We start from the raw sequence: 17,463 nt of genomic DNA, 5'->3' as shown, positions 1-17,463 counted from the left end.
TTAATCACCGAAAAGACGGGAAAAAGGGCATTCACTGCAGCATCCCCAGAAAGAGGCCCTCCAGGGTTTCAGGCAAAGGCCCACCGCCTGGGAAGGCTCAGCAAGCGCGAACCCCTGCACTGTTATCACAGCCCAGCCAGGCATCTGCGCACTCTCTCCAGCGCCTGGAGGAGAAAACCTGTTTCTAGCCAGAAGGACTGTGTCCGCCAGAAGGCCAGCCCAGCCCTGAGCTCTAACCCGGCGGCCTGGGGGACACCTGCTCTATAGCTGCAGCCTGTCCCTCTAAGATTTACGAGTTGACCCAGGGTCCAGCTGAGCCTTGCAGGGGCCAGGCTCCTGGTGCTCCCGATGCAGGAGAATGGCAGGCTGGCCCAGCCAGGCCAGCGGCGGGAGCAACAGTGGAGACCACAAAAAGCTGCAGCAGCACCCAGCACAGAGCAGAATGCACATAGGGTGGAGAACGGCCAGGCGGGGGCCACTCTGTGGTGTTCTATTACTGTGACTTGCGGCTGAGCTGAGAACGAACAGAAGTGGCAGAGGGACAGAAGGACAGCCCCCAGGGACAGATGGAGGATCCAAGGTGTACTACTGAGAGGGGAAATCTAATATTTTTAAAGCAAAGGTGGAGTATACCCTGAGAGGATAAATGAATGGCCTAGCACTCTTTGCCAGCTGCTTGGTGCTTGCCGATATCTAACTCCTTTGAAATCCCATGAAGCCCTAAGCAGGTATTAAAGTCCCTTTGATTTTCAGATGAAGAAGCTCAGGCTGGGAGACACTAAGTAGCAATGGGGTTGGTGAGGTCAGGGTTGGCCCAGGACCTTCTGGAGAAGGAACCCAGAGCGCTGTGAGACAGGCCCAAGTGTCCACCTGGCTTTAAGGCATAAAAACTCTAGATTTGGAGGCCGCTTGGCAAAGAGAATTACAAAACAACACCGTGACAAAATAACCAGGACCATCAACTGTCAACCGTGTTGAAGCCAAACTCCCTGGAGATGCTGGCCCCCCAGTGCCCAGGCGCCTGAGCCACACTCACCACTCCTCTGTGATGCGAGTCTGCAGCTCGGGCAGGAGGAACTGCCCATGGAAGCGATAGATGGAGGAGATGTTAGAGAAGATGCCTGTGGTGACTTCCAGAGGAATCCCTGCTTCTGTCAGCCGGGTGCAGAAGACCTGGGCACACAGTGGTCACTGAGTGTGGGCCATCGTGGGTGGAGTTGTGCTTCTGTGGGTGCGGGTGCCCAGGAGAGGCTGTGGCCACCTCCTCTTTCCTTGATAAACCTCCCATTTCATCAGTGGCTCAAACAACCTTTTGGTCCCAAAGCACGCTTACTTATGGCTAAGGATTGGGGAGAGGCAAGGACAGTCCCCTCCAGATGGGGATAGGCCATCTTTCTTCCTCTGTCTGCCTTTCATTGAAATTGGAAGCTCCCCAATTTCCTTTCTCCACTTGGGAGCTACAAACAGAAGCAACACCTGTAACGCCCTGTGTTTCCTTTGGTGTTACTTCCTGTGCTCAGAAGCCCATCTTGCCACCCACGGTCCCAACTATCTATGCAGAAAAATGCTCATATAATGTGACTGCCAGGAATAAAGATCCCCAAGGGGACCTGACAGGACCTTTGCCCCAGAGCCACAAGCTCTAAAAGCAAAAAGTACAAGTGTCTGGAGGATACTTAAATTTGTCTGAGTTTTAGCATAGTCATTTGTATTCCGAATGTAAGGCCTCGCCAATGTTAGGATAGGGAGCTTGCCTGTGAAACTGCCCTCTGGAACTCTGAAAGTAGACAAAGGCACGCCCAGGCCAGAAGCACTACCTGGTCCAGCAGGTACAGCCGCCTCACGTAGGTCTCCTCCGTGTGCAGGAGCTCCTGGGCGATGTGGAGCAGCTCCCGGGGCTTAGAGCTCTAGGGAGAGAAGAGCCACAGCTCACCTGGGGAAGATGAGCCTTGGAGAGGCAGACCTGACAAGGGCCAGCTGCTGCGCACAGGACAGCCAGGGGAGCTGTGGGGCCAGAGGAGGCTGTGGGGACTGGAATGTGGGGCTTGGTTTTCATAGATGGAATTTCCGGGGAATGTTTCTGGGGAGGGCACCACAGTTCCCACCAATCCCTAAAAGCGTCTGCCGTCCAGAGACAACTCTGCCGTCCGGGGCATTGAAGACAGAGTAGCTGCAGCAGCCACATCAAATACATTGTGGAGTACCCTGGCTGGTGTTGCTCAGTGGTTAGAGCATCAGCCCGTGCACGGAAGGGTCGTGGGCTCAATTCCCAGTCAAGGGCACGTAGCTGGGCTGTAAGATCAATCCCCTGCCCTGGTCGGGGCACATGCAGGGAGCAACCAGTGGATATGTCTCTCTCACATCGATGTCTCTCTCTCTCTTCCTCTCTCTCAAACATATCCTTGGGTAAGGATTAAAAAAATCGAAAAGAACCACACTGAGACCCATTATAATAAAAAAGGAATGAGGTGATACATTTAATATGCTAAGAGAAAAAACTGTCAACCAAGAACACTGTATCCAGGAAAGCCGCCCTAAAATGAAGAAATTATGACCTTCCCAAATATTAAAGATGAAGAGCTCAGCACCACTAGAGCTGCTCTACAAGAAATATTTAAGGGAGTCCTTGAAGTTGTGAAGGCGGTAGACAGCAACCTAAGCTGTACAGAAATATATGGTTCTCTGGTAAAGGTAAATGCATGAACAAATATAGTAACATGCACTGTTGTAATTTTGGTACATAAAATTTAAATCATAAGAATGTTTAAAAATGACACCTATTTGTTAACACGCATACAATGTATGAATATGCCATTTCTGACATCAATAACAGTGGGGAGGGGGAGGAGCTATGAAGGAGTAGAATTTTTATATGCAACTGAAGTTATCTGTTCAAAGTAAAATATATAACTCTATATATTTTATATATATAAATATATATACTACATAGTATATATATAGTTTATATATATATAAAGTGTCCTTGTTAATCACAATAGAATAAAATGGCATTGTGGCCCTGGCTGCTGTGGCTCCGTGGTCAGGGCCCTGGCCCGCACGCCGGAGGCCTCAGGTTCAGGCCCTGGTCAAGGGCACCCTCCTGGTTGCAGGCTCGGGTGTCCTGCGGGAGGCAAACAATCAGTGTTTCTCCCTCTCCCTCTCTCTCTCTCTCCCCCTCTCCCCTCCTCCCTCCCTCTCTCTCTTCCACTCTCTCCAAAAAGCAATGGAAAAAATATCCTCCCATGAGAATGAACAAAACAACAAAAAAAAGAAAGGAAAGAGATTAGAGCCGAGATCAACGAAACAGAATAGAAAACAATGAAAACATCAACATGAAGAGCTGGTTTTTGAAAAGATCAATGAAACTGACAAACCCTTAGTTAAATTAACTAAGAAAAAAGAGAAGACTCAGATAACTAACATCAGAAATGAAAGGGGAAACATGACAATTGATGCCATAGAAATAAAAAAGATTATAAGAGAATACTATGAGCAATGAGACACCATAGAAGAAATGGACAAATTCTTAGAAACACAGCCTACCAGGACTGAATCATAAAGAAACAGAAAATCTGAACCGATCACTAATGAGCAAAGAGACTGAGTAAGCTATTAAACACTTTCCAGCAGGGAAAACCCAGGTGACTTCACTGGAGAATTAATAATACCAGATAATTTTTTCTCAGGTACGTCCAAAAAATTGAAGCTAATACTTCCAAGCTTATTCTATGAGGCTAGCATCACCCTGGTACCAAAGCCAGACAAAGAAAATAAAACTATAGGCCAATATCCCTGATGAATATTGATTGATGCAAAATCCTCAACAAAATATTAGCAAATTTAATTCAGTAGCATATTAAAAGGGTCATCATATACCATAACCAAGTGGAATTTGTTTCTGGAATACGAGAATGGTTCAGTCAATGAAAATCAATCAATGTAATGCAGAATAAAGGAAAACTGAGGCAGGAAAAGCATTTGACAAGATTCAACATCCTTTTGTGATAAGAACAGTCAACAAACTGGCTAGGAGAAGGGAAATAACTCCACCTGGTAAAGGCTGATTTGACGTGTGTACACCCGCATCACCTCCTGTGTTGCAGCCCTTCATTCTACCTGGCTGGGGAACTTTAGGCACAGGGCCCCCGGGCTCCTGGTCCAGAGCTTTGCCCTGAGGATTGGGCCAGGGTGCGATAAATGGCATTCTAACCAGGATCCCGTGACGGAGAACATAGACCCGCTCCTACTAGTGGCAATGGAATGACGTTTTCATGGTACAGATACAAAGACTTGGAACATCTCCAGCAAGCCTCTGGCCCTGGGAGCACCCCAGAGCCTGCATATGCAAGATAGGGCCAGGCCTGAGGTCTGCACTTGCCCCCAGGACCTGGGAGACTGAGGCAGTCAGCTTCCCTGGAAGATACCCTGAGAGTCACAGGTGGTGGGGCCCATAGTAAACACATCATTAATTTATTTTTATTTTATGATATTTTGACATCTTGGGTCCTTGCTTACCCCAGAGGGACTATCCCTTAGAGATGGCTGATTCCTAGGGATATAAAAGACCCACCTATAGGCACGACTTTTATATGCAAACCAACCCATCCCTAGCCTATATCCCAGTCCTTTGTATCTGCCATTCCTCTCCCCTTGCCCTAATCACCAAGGGCCAGGTACCAGACAGCTGCTGTGCCCAGAGCCCCCTGGAATTATTCAAACTGGCCAATCCTAAATTTGCCCAGCTGCCTCACCTGTTCCTTTCCTCAGAAACTACAATAAAGCCTGTTGCCCTCAATCCCCCTGACCTCTCTCATGACCAACGGCCCCCGTAATTTCTCCTCTATAGTGTGATGTGGCCCCTCCTCTTGGGAACTGTGAGTAACAAACTATTTTTCGGTGGCTGTCATCTCCTGATATGTTGGCCTCATCATACTCAAATAATAATAAACCTAGATTAAAACACAGCCCCGCCCAGGTCAGCCCCCAAGAAGTTGGCTCTCAACGGCATAGCTGTGCCCTCCAGACCTGTGCCCTCCAGGCCTGTCTCCTGCTGCCACATTAGCCAGCACTGTTGCCACCAGGAGCCAGGCAGCCTAACCCGTCAGACACCACCTGGCTCTGCTGGGACCCAGTCACCTGCAGCTTGTTCAGGCCCCCCTCCCACTCAGAGGTGGTCCCCCTGAGGCAGGGCTATCTGCTTTATCTCTGTGTCCTCACGGGTCCCAGCACGGGGTACAGAGCCCGAGACGCTAAGGGGATGCAGAAGAGCTTTCCGTCAAGGCCGACCCACTGCCACGGACACAGCAAGCTCAGGGCTCCACACGCGTGCGCGGCTCCCTCCCACCTCCGCCCCACCCCGTGCGCAACCCTGGGGGTTTCTTCTTCATAAAGCAGGTGACACGGGTCGCCTTCCTCGCGCAGCTCTGCAAGGTGGGCAGCAGCACAAGGGCACTGCTGGTGGACTGTTCCCGCGAAGCTGTGGTCAGGCCGCCCTGAGGCGGAGCCCCTTTGCCTGTGCAGCCGTGGAACCAGGCTCAAGAGTGAGGTTGCCGCCCTAGGTGTCCAGGGGACCACCCTGTGTGCACCAACCCAGACCCACTCACCAGCCTGTCACGGGGCCTCGGAATGCGGTGCCGAGCAGGCACCCAGCTATTGGCACCAAGCGTGGTGACGCCCTGCCAGCCTCAAACCCCCTGGAGAGCCCGCCGTCCTGCGGCGGAGGGCAGCCTACCTTGGCCAGGTCCGCGTTGCCCATCGGGGGGCTGTTCCCGGGCTCAGGCTCCCCGCTGCGGCCCCTGCCCACGTCACTGTGGGCCTCCTTCCGTGTGGTCTTGCTGCCCGGGGCCGTCTCTGAGTGCAGTCCCGGGACCGTGGGGCCCGGGCCTGTCTCACTGCCCTCCTCGCAGAAGGCCTCCCCGGTCACACTGCAGGCTGGGCTGTCGATCCCGCTGTCCCGGTTGGGGATCTTAGCATTGCCACTCTGCTCCCCATCGGGGCTCATGTCTGGGGAGCTGTCCCCAACAGAAGCCTGGCCCCCAGGGATCCCAGGAGCAGGGTCCTCACAGTGGGCTCCGGGCCCAATGGGCAGCGCTTGGAACTTCCCTGGGTCTGTGCTGGGCAGCCCCGGGGAGGAGCAGCCGGGCCCATCATCTGGCCCCCCCAGGGTGGCAATGAGGGCTGGGGCTGTTGGGGCCCCTCCTCCAGACTCCATCCTCAAAGCGGACCTCTCTGGCCTCAGTGGGGGCTTCCTGTCAGGGAGAAAGGAGCATGGTCAGTGAGCCGCGGGCCCCCAGAGAAAGGCCACGTAATGGAGATGAGCTGGGCCCCATGTGAACGAACAGCTGGCTAGCTGCAGCTGGTCCCGTTAGACGGGCTTTCGGGCATCGGCAAATGGAAAGCCTTATATTTTAAGAATAAATTTTTTCTACATAAGAAAAGGAGAAAGGAAGAGAGGGAAGGAGGGAAAAGCAGAGAGAGCGAGGGGAGAGGGGAGGGGGAGGGAGAAGCCCTGTAACACGAGCTACCTGCTGCTCAATGAATTCAAAGTAGATGTGCAAAATTATAGCAATAACTGTCATAGGCACAGTGGATCAGGTCTGCAATGTGCCGCCACAGGGTCGTGCTGCGATGGGGCTCTGAGGTCAGGCAGGATCCCTGCCAGGGCCCCTCCTCACCGTCATTGCAACTCTTCTATCAGACAGGTGGCCAGGCGCCTTCTGGACCACGCAGCCCCCCACCCGTGGCTGTGCCCCTGAACCCTCACTGAGCCCTCACTGAGCCCTCACCGTGCGCCTCTCCTGGAAGACCTCCCTCAGGAGAGGCGAGCTCGATTGTCATTCTAGGTGCACAGAGAATGCTCGGGAGCTCAGCTGAGGAAGGCCCGGGTGGCACTGGCCAAGAGCGACACAGACATTCCTCAAAACCTCCCTTTAAACCTGCAGTGGGGCTGCCGAGGACAGGCACCTGGAGCAGCGGCCACTTATCCCTGAGGGACAGGCCACTTACCTGATGCCCACAGACCCCCAGTGGGGCGCTGAGGTGGTCGGGGGGGTGCCTGGCTCCCTGCTGGCCAGGTTCCAGGGCTGTGAATTGACCGTCCAAGGCCACGTGCAGGGCTGGGGGATTCGCTGAAAATCTCCTTGCCCAGCAGTGTTGAAGCAGAGCAGTTCAGGAGGTTCTAAAACATGTGAAAGGGGAATAAACCCTCACTGGTGCTTGGAGTGGCCAGCGTGCCAGGCCCGTGCTAAATGGACGGGGCGAGGGGAAGCTCCACGCCTCGCTCAGCGCTGCGGCCCGGGCAGCTCTCAGGCCTGCAGGCGGGCGGAGCTGCTTTCCCGGCCCGAGCGCGCCAGCCAGTGCCCCATGGTGTGGGACAGCTCCTAGGGTCCAGCTGGACACTCTCAGGCCAGAACTGAGTTTGTCCCTGGCCACATGAGGCCCAAGCCAGGGAAGCAGGGTTCCCTCAAGAATACAGAGCCCACCCAGTGTGAGGAGAGCCGGTGGGCACTGCCACACCCCCGAACCCTCCCTGAACCTCCTCAGACACACTCCCTGCGCTCTCACCAGCCATGCTGCCAGCAGGGTCTTCACACACTCCCCTCCTCACTCGCTAAGCCATCAGTGGACACAGGTATGACACATGCAACCACAACGGCGTCCCAGAGCCTGCCCTTTGTCCCTCAGATGGCACTGAGGCCTCTGGGCAGAGCTCAGTGGGAAGGAAAGCAGGAGCCCAGCAGCCAAGTGCAGTTCCACTGCTGCCTCGCCTTCCTGTGGCCATACACCTCCCCAGCAGACTTCGATCAGGAGCCACCAAAACCAGGGCAGGTGCATTCATCGCCGGCCACTGCCACATTCTTAACAAACTTATTCAGGAGAAACATTAAGATTTCTAAACAGAAAACACATGCTTTGCTGCATTCTTCTCATAGCACAGGAGATAAACTCAAGTTTCCAGAAATTAGATGTGGCGTGCGGTGAAAACATGCCAGACGGAATGCACGCCTTGCCCTCGCCCTGGCCCTCGCCACGATGTGTGCCCCTGCAGTCTGCTGGCACCAGGTGGAGCCGCCCCAGGCCCACTTCAGGGTCTCCTGCTTCCGGTCAAGGTACAGTAACAGAAATGGGGCTAAGCCTTTTGTATGAAACAAGCAAAACCTGGATAAAACATGAAAAAACAACCTGACAGATACCCTACACCAGGCAGTGAAGCACCATGCTCCTGAGAGGTGGTAACTGGGGCAGTGTTCCCTCTGCCACCCCAGCTTCCTGCCCCCAGGAAGACCCCTGAGTGCAGAGATGGAGCAGAGCTCAGGAAGACCAAGGCGGCTGGAGGTCACAGCACAGAGCACTGGGGAGGAGAGCTGGGGAGGCCCCCAAGGGAGACTCAGCCCAGGTGCGCGGGAACCGCGAGGCTGCAGAAAGCATCTCCGGGGAAGGTGGAGGCAACAGCCTGGCGCCCTCACAGGGTGGGGCACGTGCCTGTCTCCCAGCCGGACTGAAACCCCAAGATCCTCAGGGCATCAGAGAATTGGGAGGGTCTTGCCTCGGTGAGCTCTGCTCGGGTCCTACCCAACAAATAATGACGAGTCTTAACAGAAGCGTCTGTTTACAAGCAACTTAACCGCGTCCCCGAACCATGCTCAAGAATGTGCGAAAGGTCAGCAGGACATGGAGGAAATAAAAGATACACATTTGACTCCTGGAGGGGAAACCCACAGGAGCTACCCAAAGGGGGGGTATTAGCGAGATGCAAAGAAACGTCAAGCGACATACTATGTGCGTGTGACCAGAGTCTCCATATGTAATTGAACTCCCGAAAAAGGAGTGAGCAGGAAACATATTTGAGGAAATAATAACCAAAGTTTTTCCATATTTGATGGAACTAGAAATCCACATATCTAAGCAGCTCAGTGAACACCAAGCACAAGAAATATTTATTGTTAAACATTTTTCCACAGAGGAAGCTCCAGGATTAGATGGCTTCACTGGCGAAGTCTGTCAAACATTTGAGGAGGAAATGATGCCAATTCTACGTGACCTTTTCCAGAACATCCAGGGAGAAAGGCTGCTTCCCCACAACATGGACCAGCCCACACACGGTGGTGCCGAGTGGAAGGAGACAGACAGGTGCCTCTGCATTCACACGGACAAGGCTGCCGGGGAGGAGGGGTGCTGGGGTGTGGGGTGTCTGACTGTGCTGGTCGCTTCTTGGGTTTGTACGTATGTCGAACCATCGCAGCGTACCCTTTAACATGCAGCTGATCGTCCGATTATACCTCATGGGGGTACCTCTGAGTTGTGCGAGCTTGGGGGTTGCCCACATCCCCTAGGGTTATTTTTCTTATTACAGACGGGAGGACAAGTTGCACGGAGGATGGTGGCAAGGTACGTGCACGGTCCTGTCCAAAGGAGGTGCGTGCACCCTCCGCCACCATCTCATTTCCAAGGACTTTTGCCCAAGGGCAGCCAAACGATGCTTGGCCAGACAGGAGAGCCCAGGGCTTAGGGAGCGGAGTAGGGGCAGGGAGAGGTCCTGTTGGGGAAGGAACAAAGAGACCACCCCTGATCTGAGTGCAGAAGCTCAGGGATGCAGCCCATGGCCTCCTTCAGCTAAGGACTGAGCTCCCAGCTGCCTCTCCCAGGCCAAAGTAAGCACCGAGCAGGCCAGGCCAGCTCCAGCCTCCCCTCCACACTGCTCAGGGGAGCAGGGGACTCTGGGAAGGGGACACACATGCTCACACATACATAGATGCCTCCACAACACACATGTATGCACATGTATAAATGTATACCCATACACATATACATATAAACAGACACCATGGGCCAGGAGCCATGCTAAGCCATGTATGCACTCTCAATCAGCCACTGAAGTGGGTGACTGACAGCCATGCTTCAGACAGGCAGGACACCGAAACTGGTCCCGGACACTCACTGGCATAGAGGGAAATAGCCCCAGGCCCTGGGCCCATGAGACATGCTGCTCTGAACCCCCAGACTGGGCTCAGACACTCCCAGGGCAAGGGACGTGTCACCACGCAGGTGTCAAAGGACTTTCTACCTGGCCACTCAGCTCTCCCTGTAGAAGCCCTGAGCTGCCTGAGCTGAGTGAGACTGGCAACTGCCTACCCCAGGTGAGCCCAGCCCAGGTGAGCCAACCCCAGGTGAGGTATGCGTGCTGCAGGACTCAACCAGGGCTGCCATCATTCAGCGTCAGAGGCCCCAACACTGGGACCGGGGAGGTGTGAGTACTGCAGAAGGATGGAGAAATTGCTCACACTCTCCAGGGCATCGTGGACCATTTCAGTGGCACCACACACAGCAGCAGTAGAGGGGGAACATGAATGCAGTGTTCTCTGCCCTGGAGTTCCCACACTGCGTGGTTCCTGCTGGAATCGGGCCCAGATGGTCCCAAAGATGGGCCATGAAACTGCCCACAACCCAGCTCCACCTGCTGCCAGACGTCTCCTCAGCAGCAGCAAAGGAGCCCCTGCTAAAACCAGCACAACACCTATCTCCTTTGTTGCCTGCCACCTGGCTACCCCAGAGGCCCAGAGCAGGTGCCAGGGGGCAACACCAGGAACCCCTGTGCCGCACACCTACGCACAGATCACAGACTGGGCCGTATCAGCAGTAAGATAGAACAACCCATGGCCAGCCAGGAAAACCACCCTGCTATCCAGCACAGGGACTTCCATCCAGGATCGGGGTCTGGAAGTTCAATACTCACCTTGGGGTCTCAGCCTGGAAAGTGCTCCGGCTGCCGCCGGCATGCCCTGAGGTGTCCATCCTGAGCTCTGAGGATGCCGTGAGGTGTCTGTGCTTTGGGATGGGGTGTAAGTCGGCGAGACCTCAGGGCGAGCTGAGCGGGGCGAGGAGGTGGGTCAGCACGATGCCATCCTGCTTGCGGGGACACCCGATCAGACACTCCCAGACAGCTCACACAATCACGTATAGAAGTTACTGTTACTTTCAGCCCTGGCTGGCGTGGTTCAGTGGTGGGAGCGTCCCCGCACACGAAGGGCCTCGGGTTTGATGCCCAGTCAAGGGCATGTACCTGGTTTGCCGGTTCCCTCCCTTTCCCAACACCCCCACTCCAGTCAGGGCACACGTGGGAGGTGGCCTCTCTCATGTCGATGCCCCTCTCTCTCTTCCACGCTCTCTGAAAAGCAATGGAAAAATATCCTCCAGTGAGGACTGAAAAAAGGAAGGGAATCCTGACACCTGCTACAACTTGAAGACATTATGCTCAGTGAAATGATCTAGCCACAGAAGGACAAATATTGCATGATCCTACTTATATGAGGATCCTAGAGCAGTCAAGTCACAGAGACCGAGTAGGGTGGTGGACAGTTTCAGTTGATGAGGAAGAGCTCTGGAGGTGGGTGGGGGATGGTGCCTAATACTGTGAATGAATTTAATGCCACTGAAATGAACACTTCAAAGTGGTTTAGATGGTAAATTTTATGTCATGTGTATTTTAGCACAATTTTTAAGAGCTTTAAAAAGAAAAATGCAGCCCAGTCAGGCGTGGCTCAGCAATTGAGCATCCACCTAGGACCCAGGCAATTGGGGGTTGATTCCCGGTCAGGGCACATGCCCAGATTGTGGGCTCCATCCCCAGTCGGGGGCGTGCAGGAGGCAGCCGATCAGTGACGACTCTCTCATCATTGATGTTTCTCTCTCTCTCTCCCTCTCCCTTCTTCTCTTTGAAATCAATAAAGATGTATTTTTAAAAAATAAATAAATAAATAAATAAATAAATAAATAAATAGAAGAATGCATTTCAGAAAGGCTCTCCTCGGAAGTTCTGTGAATTAGTGCTAAGCTGACAGTGGCTTGAAAGCACCTAGAACTCACCCCCCACCCTGCATCTGCCACCCTGCATTTCTTGCACCCCTGCCATCCTGGGCCTCTACTCCCGGGCCTCTTCTCTACAAACCCACCCGGGAGCCCCATGACGCCGGCCAGGGTCCAGCGCTGCCTGTAAACCCTTCAGCGCACTGCTAGTGCTCACTACCTGCACCGCCTGCCTCGCCCTGAGTGGGGCCACGCGCAGATCCAGGGGTGGGACTACTGCGGCCCACGCTCCATGTGGCTCTTGCCTCAGGGTCCCCCACCTGGCGGAGTGAGGTTCAGGGCCAGCACGGAGCCTGGGTATCATTATTAGAGGCTCCATAAGTGATTGTGAGGAAGATAAAGGTGGTTTCCTGGGTGATTGCATTCCTGAGACCGTAGATGCACCAGCTGGCACTCAGAGCAGAAGAGGGGAGGCATGGGGATCCCTCCCACCCCAGAGGGTCAGCCCGCTCCAGCCAGGTGGAGGCTCTACTTTGACTCCTCCCTGCTCTTGGTCCCTCGGGGCATGACAGCCCCCATGGACCGCACACTGCAAGTCACCCCGCGGGCCCTCCTCCATGGGCCTGGGGTGCAGCAGTGCAGTGGTCTGAAGCTGTGTGTCCAGCATGATCCGTTTCTACCCCTCAACCTCTCCAGGTCTGTTTCCTTATCTGTACAGTGGACACAACCTGAGAAGGTCCTGAGAAGGTCCCTAAAACTCAAGGAGCACACAGCACAGCACCCCCATGGGTTGCATCCTGTGTGCAAACAAACAGGGCCATTCACATTGCCTGAAGCTCCCAGGTCCCCGTCACAGGGAGTGCGCAGCTCCAGCACGACCAAAGCTGATGGACAGAAGCTCATGGGCAGTAAGGCAGGGAGGCGCTGGTGCAGCTCAGGCGCTGTGACCGGGGGCCACGCACCGCGTGCGGGGTTGGCTGTGCCTGGACGCTGAGCACTGCACTCTCTCTGCTTCATTTTTCTTTCTTTCTTTCTTTTTTTTTTTACTTTGTAATCAGTATATTAAGGAGACATCCATACATTTCAAGAATTGCTTCCATTCTGAAATCCAGATTTAAGCTTGTGAACAAAGGACTTTTAAACATACAGTAAAGCTATCCATAATTTGCTCTACTACCAACATTAAATTACTTACTTTGGAGCATAAGTGAAATGATTAAAGCAAGTCTGTAACATACTTAAAAACACCTTCCTATCTTATAATGCAAATTACTTCTCATGTAAAGGTCTCATCACTGAACTTCTAAGTTAGCCTGACGTCACTACTCTAAGGCTTAAGGTCCAAAGAGAAGGGGAAAAAATGTAACCAAAGACTGATATATATACATATATATATATTTTAAAAGATGGCACAGCGGAGGGGAATGCAATTCTGCAAGTTCAAGCCCTCAAGAAGCAGGGTATTTTCATAAACCCCTTCTTCAGGAACGCATCATTGCCCCTTCAAGTAATAGTTCAAGCGATAGAATGAATGCAGAGGAGTCACAATGAATCCCACTTGATACAATTATACAAACTACAGTTCTCTGCAAATTAAGTTCTTTGTCTGACTGCCCGCTAAATACAGAATATTAACTTCATAGCTTAACAGTTAGGGTCCTACCCCGAAGTCAGTACACATAGCTAGCACTTCCATGTAAGCTATTCCACGTGCAGCGTTGAAATTAATTACAAACTATGGCCTAACAAGTGCTAGGGGACATTTTTTAAAGTAGTTTTTACAGGTACTAAGCTTATCTTGCACACTTAAGTCATCATACATACAGGGCAAAGGCAGAGCTTTTATATTTGAGGTTATTCTTCATTTAACTTTGAAAACTACTATAATTGAATATTAAAACAAAAACAATAGCAAGCAGTGAGCATATTATGATTATAGTACTTAATTTTTTTAAATATGTTTTTATTGATTTGAGAGAGAATGAAACATGGATGACAGAGAGTAACACTGGTGGCCGCCCCCTGCACGCCCCTGCTGGGGACCGAGCCTGCAGCCGGGGCCTGTGCTCTGACCAGGAATTGGACCAGCGGCCTCTGCACATGAGAGGAAGCTCAACCAACTGAGCCACACTGGCCAGGGCTCCACTTAATTTTTTCACTTATATATTTACGTAATATTTTTCTTTTACTTTCTATTTTTTGTTTCTAGTTTTAAATTGTCTATACTTATTGTATTTCTATTTTCTATTTGTTTCTTTTTTTATTTTACTTTCATTAAAAAGAGTAAAACACTACAGTCACTGTCCATTGTTATATACATAAAAGGCTACTATAAAAATAAAATCACGACCTTTAAAATTAAAAGCAAATCTTTCCCTGTCCAGGTAGCTAGAGGTGTGACAAAGCAAGTTGAAATTGAGGGGTGGGCACTGTAAAACTCCTGGAGTTTTGCTGTATATTTGAAGTTTTTATAATAAACTTTTGGGAGAAAACAGTTGACCCCTGCAGCACCCCACACCCCAGATCCACGCTTGGGGGTGGGGTGGGGAAGGGCTCCTCACTCCGTTCCTTCCTGCTTTCAGGCTGACCTCTCCTGTTGGCCACAATGGGCTCACCACATAATTCTCTCCACTTTATATTGTAAATTTTTTATTTTAAAAATGTAATGAAACAAAACACACAAGAACCTCCCAACAGTTTCAATCGACACTGAAATCCTCAGCGCAGGTGTGGCTCCGTGGCTCCCTCTGTACCCTCTGAGCTCAGGCTGCTCAGGACCCGCCTCAGGCCCAGCCGGCCAGCGGCCCACACACTCCCTGCTACCACACTCCCAGGGCTCCACATCTCCCACTCCACGCCCCGCCAGGACGTGGCCCCAGGAGGAAAGGTGGAAGCATCGCCTTCTCTGAATGGGCCCTACCTGGCCCACAGGACCTGTAAACATTTTGGTGAAGGAATGAGTGGTGAATTAATTCAGCATCTCAAATAGACTTCATTTCGCTTCTAATATGTACTTTCACATAAATATACAAAAATGTGCTCTGGCTGAGTCCAAATTTTGAAAATAAAAACTCCAAATCGAGATCACGGAAGGTCAAACCCACTTCCTGTCTCCATCTCTAGGCCTGACCCAGCATGTCTCCTTTAACTGCACTCTCAGTCCATCAGGTTATTACAGCAAGGGGTGCCCAGGTGGTGACCCACCTTCCCAAAGCCACTCCACACCAGCAAGAGCTCTGTGTCCTGGGCAATGACGAGCCCCCGTGGGTCTCTAAGTCACTGTAGACCTGTGGGACCGGTCATTGCCACCACACATGGAGACTCAGACAAAGGAAAGAGTATCTCAACAGAGGGAACAGAGTCCCAGGCAGAGGGAACAGCACCCCAGGCAGAGGGAACAGTGTTTTTAACAGAGGAAAAGGCACAAAGGTAAGTAAGGTGGAGACAGGCCTGTGAAGAACAGGCCTTGTGTGTGAGATGGGTGAGCCCAGAGGGAAGGTGGTGGGGCCAGACATTGGAGCCAGGATGGGTCTCCCTGCGGTGGACAGACAGGGCCATGAAGGCGAATGACATTTCATTCGGTCTGGATCTCACAGCTGCCCTTGGTCAGCGCTGCCCCAGGGCTGCATTTGACTCCCAAGCTCGTCCTCTTTATGTTGGAACCTCAATTTCTTCAACTCATATGTTGGTCGCCAGAGCCCATGGGGCAGGTGGAGGGGGTGCAGCGAGGCAGGTGCTCCTGCCACTGTGGTCACTACTTTGAGTATAGGGACACGTAACCTGGGCTCACGAGGGGTTCCCGTCCTCCGCAGACTCACTGAGCACTTTGCCTCAGCTCTGAACTTGAAAGACCAACTGCAATCTGGGCCTCTGCATGTGCAGGGCTCACAGTCCTGTCCCACTCCAGAAGCTACCTTGCATAAGGAAGTGTTGGTCTGTGCAGAGACAAATGTCAGCCCTAAGGACCGAAGGGCGGAACTGGGGCCTTGGGCCTCCTGCCACCCAACTGAGGATAAACCACTTCCTCTGCGCAGGGCCCCACCCAGCCCCAGCAAGCTGTCAGGCTCAGGAGGTTTGAGTTTGGGCGGTCTGGGGCAAGCCGTCGGAGCTGTGTGTCTGTTTCCTCTCCTGCAAGAATGGCGTAGCTGGTGGCCCTGGGTGCTGTGGGACAAAGCACCAGCCTAGCAGCACTGTGCTCACAACAGGAGTCTGGCCCCACGTGGGCCTACTTCCCAGACTGGAGAGCAGAGCTGCTGGAGCAGCTGCCCAAAGTCATGGAGCTGGGGCTATAAGCCTGGCCACCGGCTCACACTGCCTGGCACATCGCAGGGTCCTGGTGAGCTCAGTCCTCTTTCCTAGTAGCATCGCCATAGACAAGCCCTTACTGTTGGCGTCAAAACTGCAGAACAACCATCCAGAGCCACACTGTGTGGAAAGGCCTAGCGCCCTAGGGACTGTGTCTGGTACCATCCTCCCCGACTTCGCTTAGGCAAGGAAGAACCAAATAGCCCTGGGCCTGGGCAACAAGAGTGGGACAGGCCATTGGCAGGTGTGCCAGCCAGGCTGAAGCAGGGGTTTCCCTCTGCCGCTCAGCCCAGGACCCTGGCCGCTCCTGGGCTCAGGTTCATCTTTTCTAGTGACTGAGTCGCCCCGATGATCCCCAGCACTGTCCCAGCACCCTGTGGTCACAAAGAATTTGCACACTTGCTGTTGCACAATAGCCTGACTTTCAACAGCAATGCCAGAGGCACAACAGGAAGACACAGGGACAAACACAAGACCCCATGCAGTGCCACCCTGACAGCTTCCTGCCTTGAAGACATGCCCCAACAGCTCCTGCTCTGGATGTTTCGACCCAAGTGCCCCCACAGGACCAGCGGACTCCAGGCCGCCGAGACCACTCACCTGCCTCTGGGGCTCCCGGCCTCTCCCCCGGCCTCGGCCTCTCCCCCCAGCCTCGGCCTCAGGCAGCCGCAGAACACACTTCCTTTTGCTGGTTTTCGCAGTCTGGGTCACCAATGACAAGTGTGTGCATTTCCGCATTGTCACGCCCAGCTGGGAAAGCTCAGCTGACTGTCCTGGCCTGAATGCGTCCATCCGAGGCCCAGGCCGCAGCTCCCTGCCCCCTGCCCCCTGCCCCCTGCAGTGGCTGCTTGCTGCTCGGTGCCTCTCAGTGGTTCAGGCAAGAGGCCAAACCTCCCCTTGGTGAACATTCTTAGCAAACCTGCTGGCACTCACCTCAAAGAGGGGCGTCTAGAGGACCTGATTGGAGCCAGCAGCCCCAGATCACATAAGCAGCAGCCCCCAGGCTGAGGTAAAGGGCTCACGACCATCAGAGGCTTCCACCTCCCAGTCTTCTTGGGCAGGAACAGTGAAAATGGCCACAGACGGTTGGAAAATTGAGAGGACCCCCTGAAAATGGGTTATTTCAAGGTGTTCCCAGGGGTGAAGCTAGCCCTCCTCCCTTGGGAGGCCACCCTATGAGGGCCCTCCAGCCAGACCCACCCTCCTAGCACCCACTGGGAGGGCTCCGTGACTTTCAGGGAGAAAAGTGATACAAACATAAAGACACGGCAGCCCTACACGGCTTAGGGCACAAATTCTGACATAATTTAAATGGTGGTTTCTTCATCCAACCTTACAGGCTTCTTAGAAAATAAA

At 53.0% G+C, this 17,463-nt stretch overlaps 1 protein-coding gene across 3 annotated transcripts in view; it reads right to left on the bottom strand.

Moving 5' to 3' along the window:
* The window catches only part of FGD3 (FYVE, RhoGEF and PH domain containing 3), a 38,970-nt gene extending 22,173 nt beyond the window's left edge, over positions 1 to 16,797 (bottom strand). The window contains exons 1-6 of one of the 3 annotated variants that reach the window (XM_081151165.1): positions 16,708 to 16,797; positions 10,733 to 10,902; positions 7,006 to 7,177; positions 5,732 to 6,248; positions 1,818 to 1,907; positions 1,037 to 1,173 (exon numbers count right to left, since the gene is read on the bottom strand). In XM_081151165.1, coding sequence (XP_081007291.1) covers positions 1,037 to 1,173; positions 1,818 to 1,907; positions 5,732 to 6,248; positions 7,006 to 7,177; positions 10,733 to 10,775 — 959 coding nt within the window. In that variant the 5' untranslated portion in view covers positions 10,776 to 10,902; positions 16,708 to 16,797. The remainder of the gene's footprint in view (positions 1 to 1,036; positions 1,174 to 1,817; positions 1,908 to 5,731; positions 6,249 to 7,005; positions 7,178 to 10,732; positions 10,903 to 16,707) is intronic. The other 2 variants (XM_081151166.1, XM_081151167.1) reach the window with 2 other exon arrangements.
* Positions 16,798 to 17,463: the final 666 nt, after the last annotated feature.

Source organism: Miniopterus schreibersii (genome assembly GCF_964146895.1).
Source record: "Miniopterus schreibersii genome assembly, chromosome: 11".
NCBI lineage: Eukaryota > Metazoa > Chordata > Mammalia > Chiroptera > Miniopteridae > Miniopterus > Miniopterus schreibersii.
This window is presented reverse-complemented; position numbering and strand designations above follow the sequence as displayed.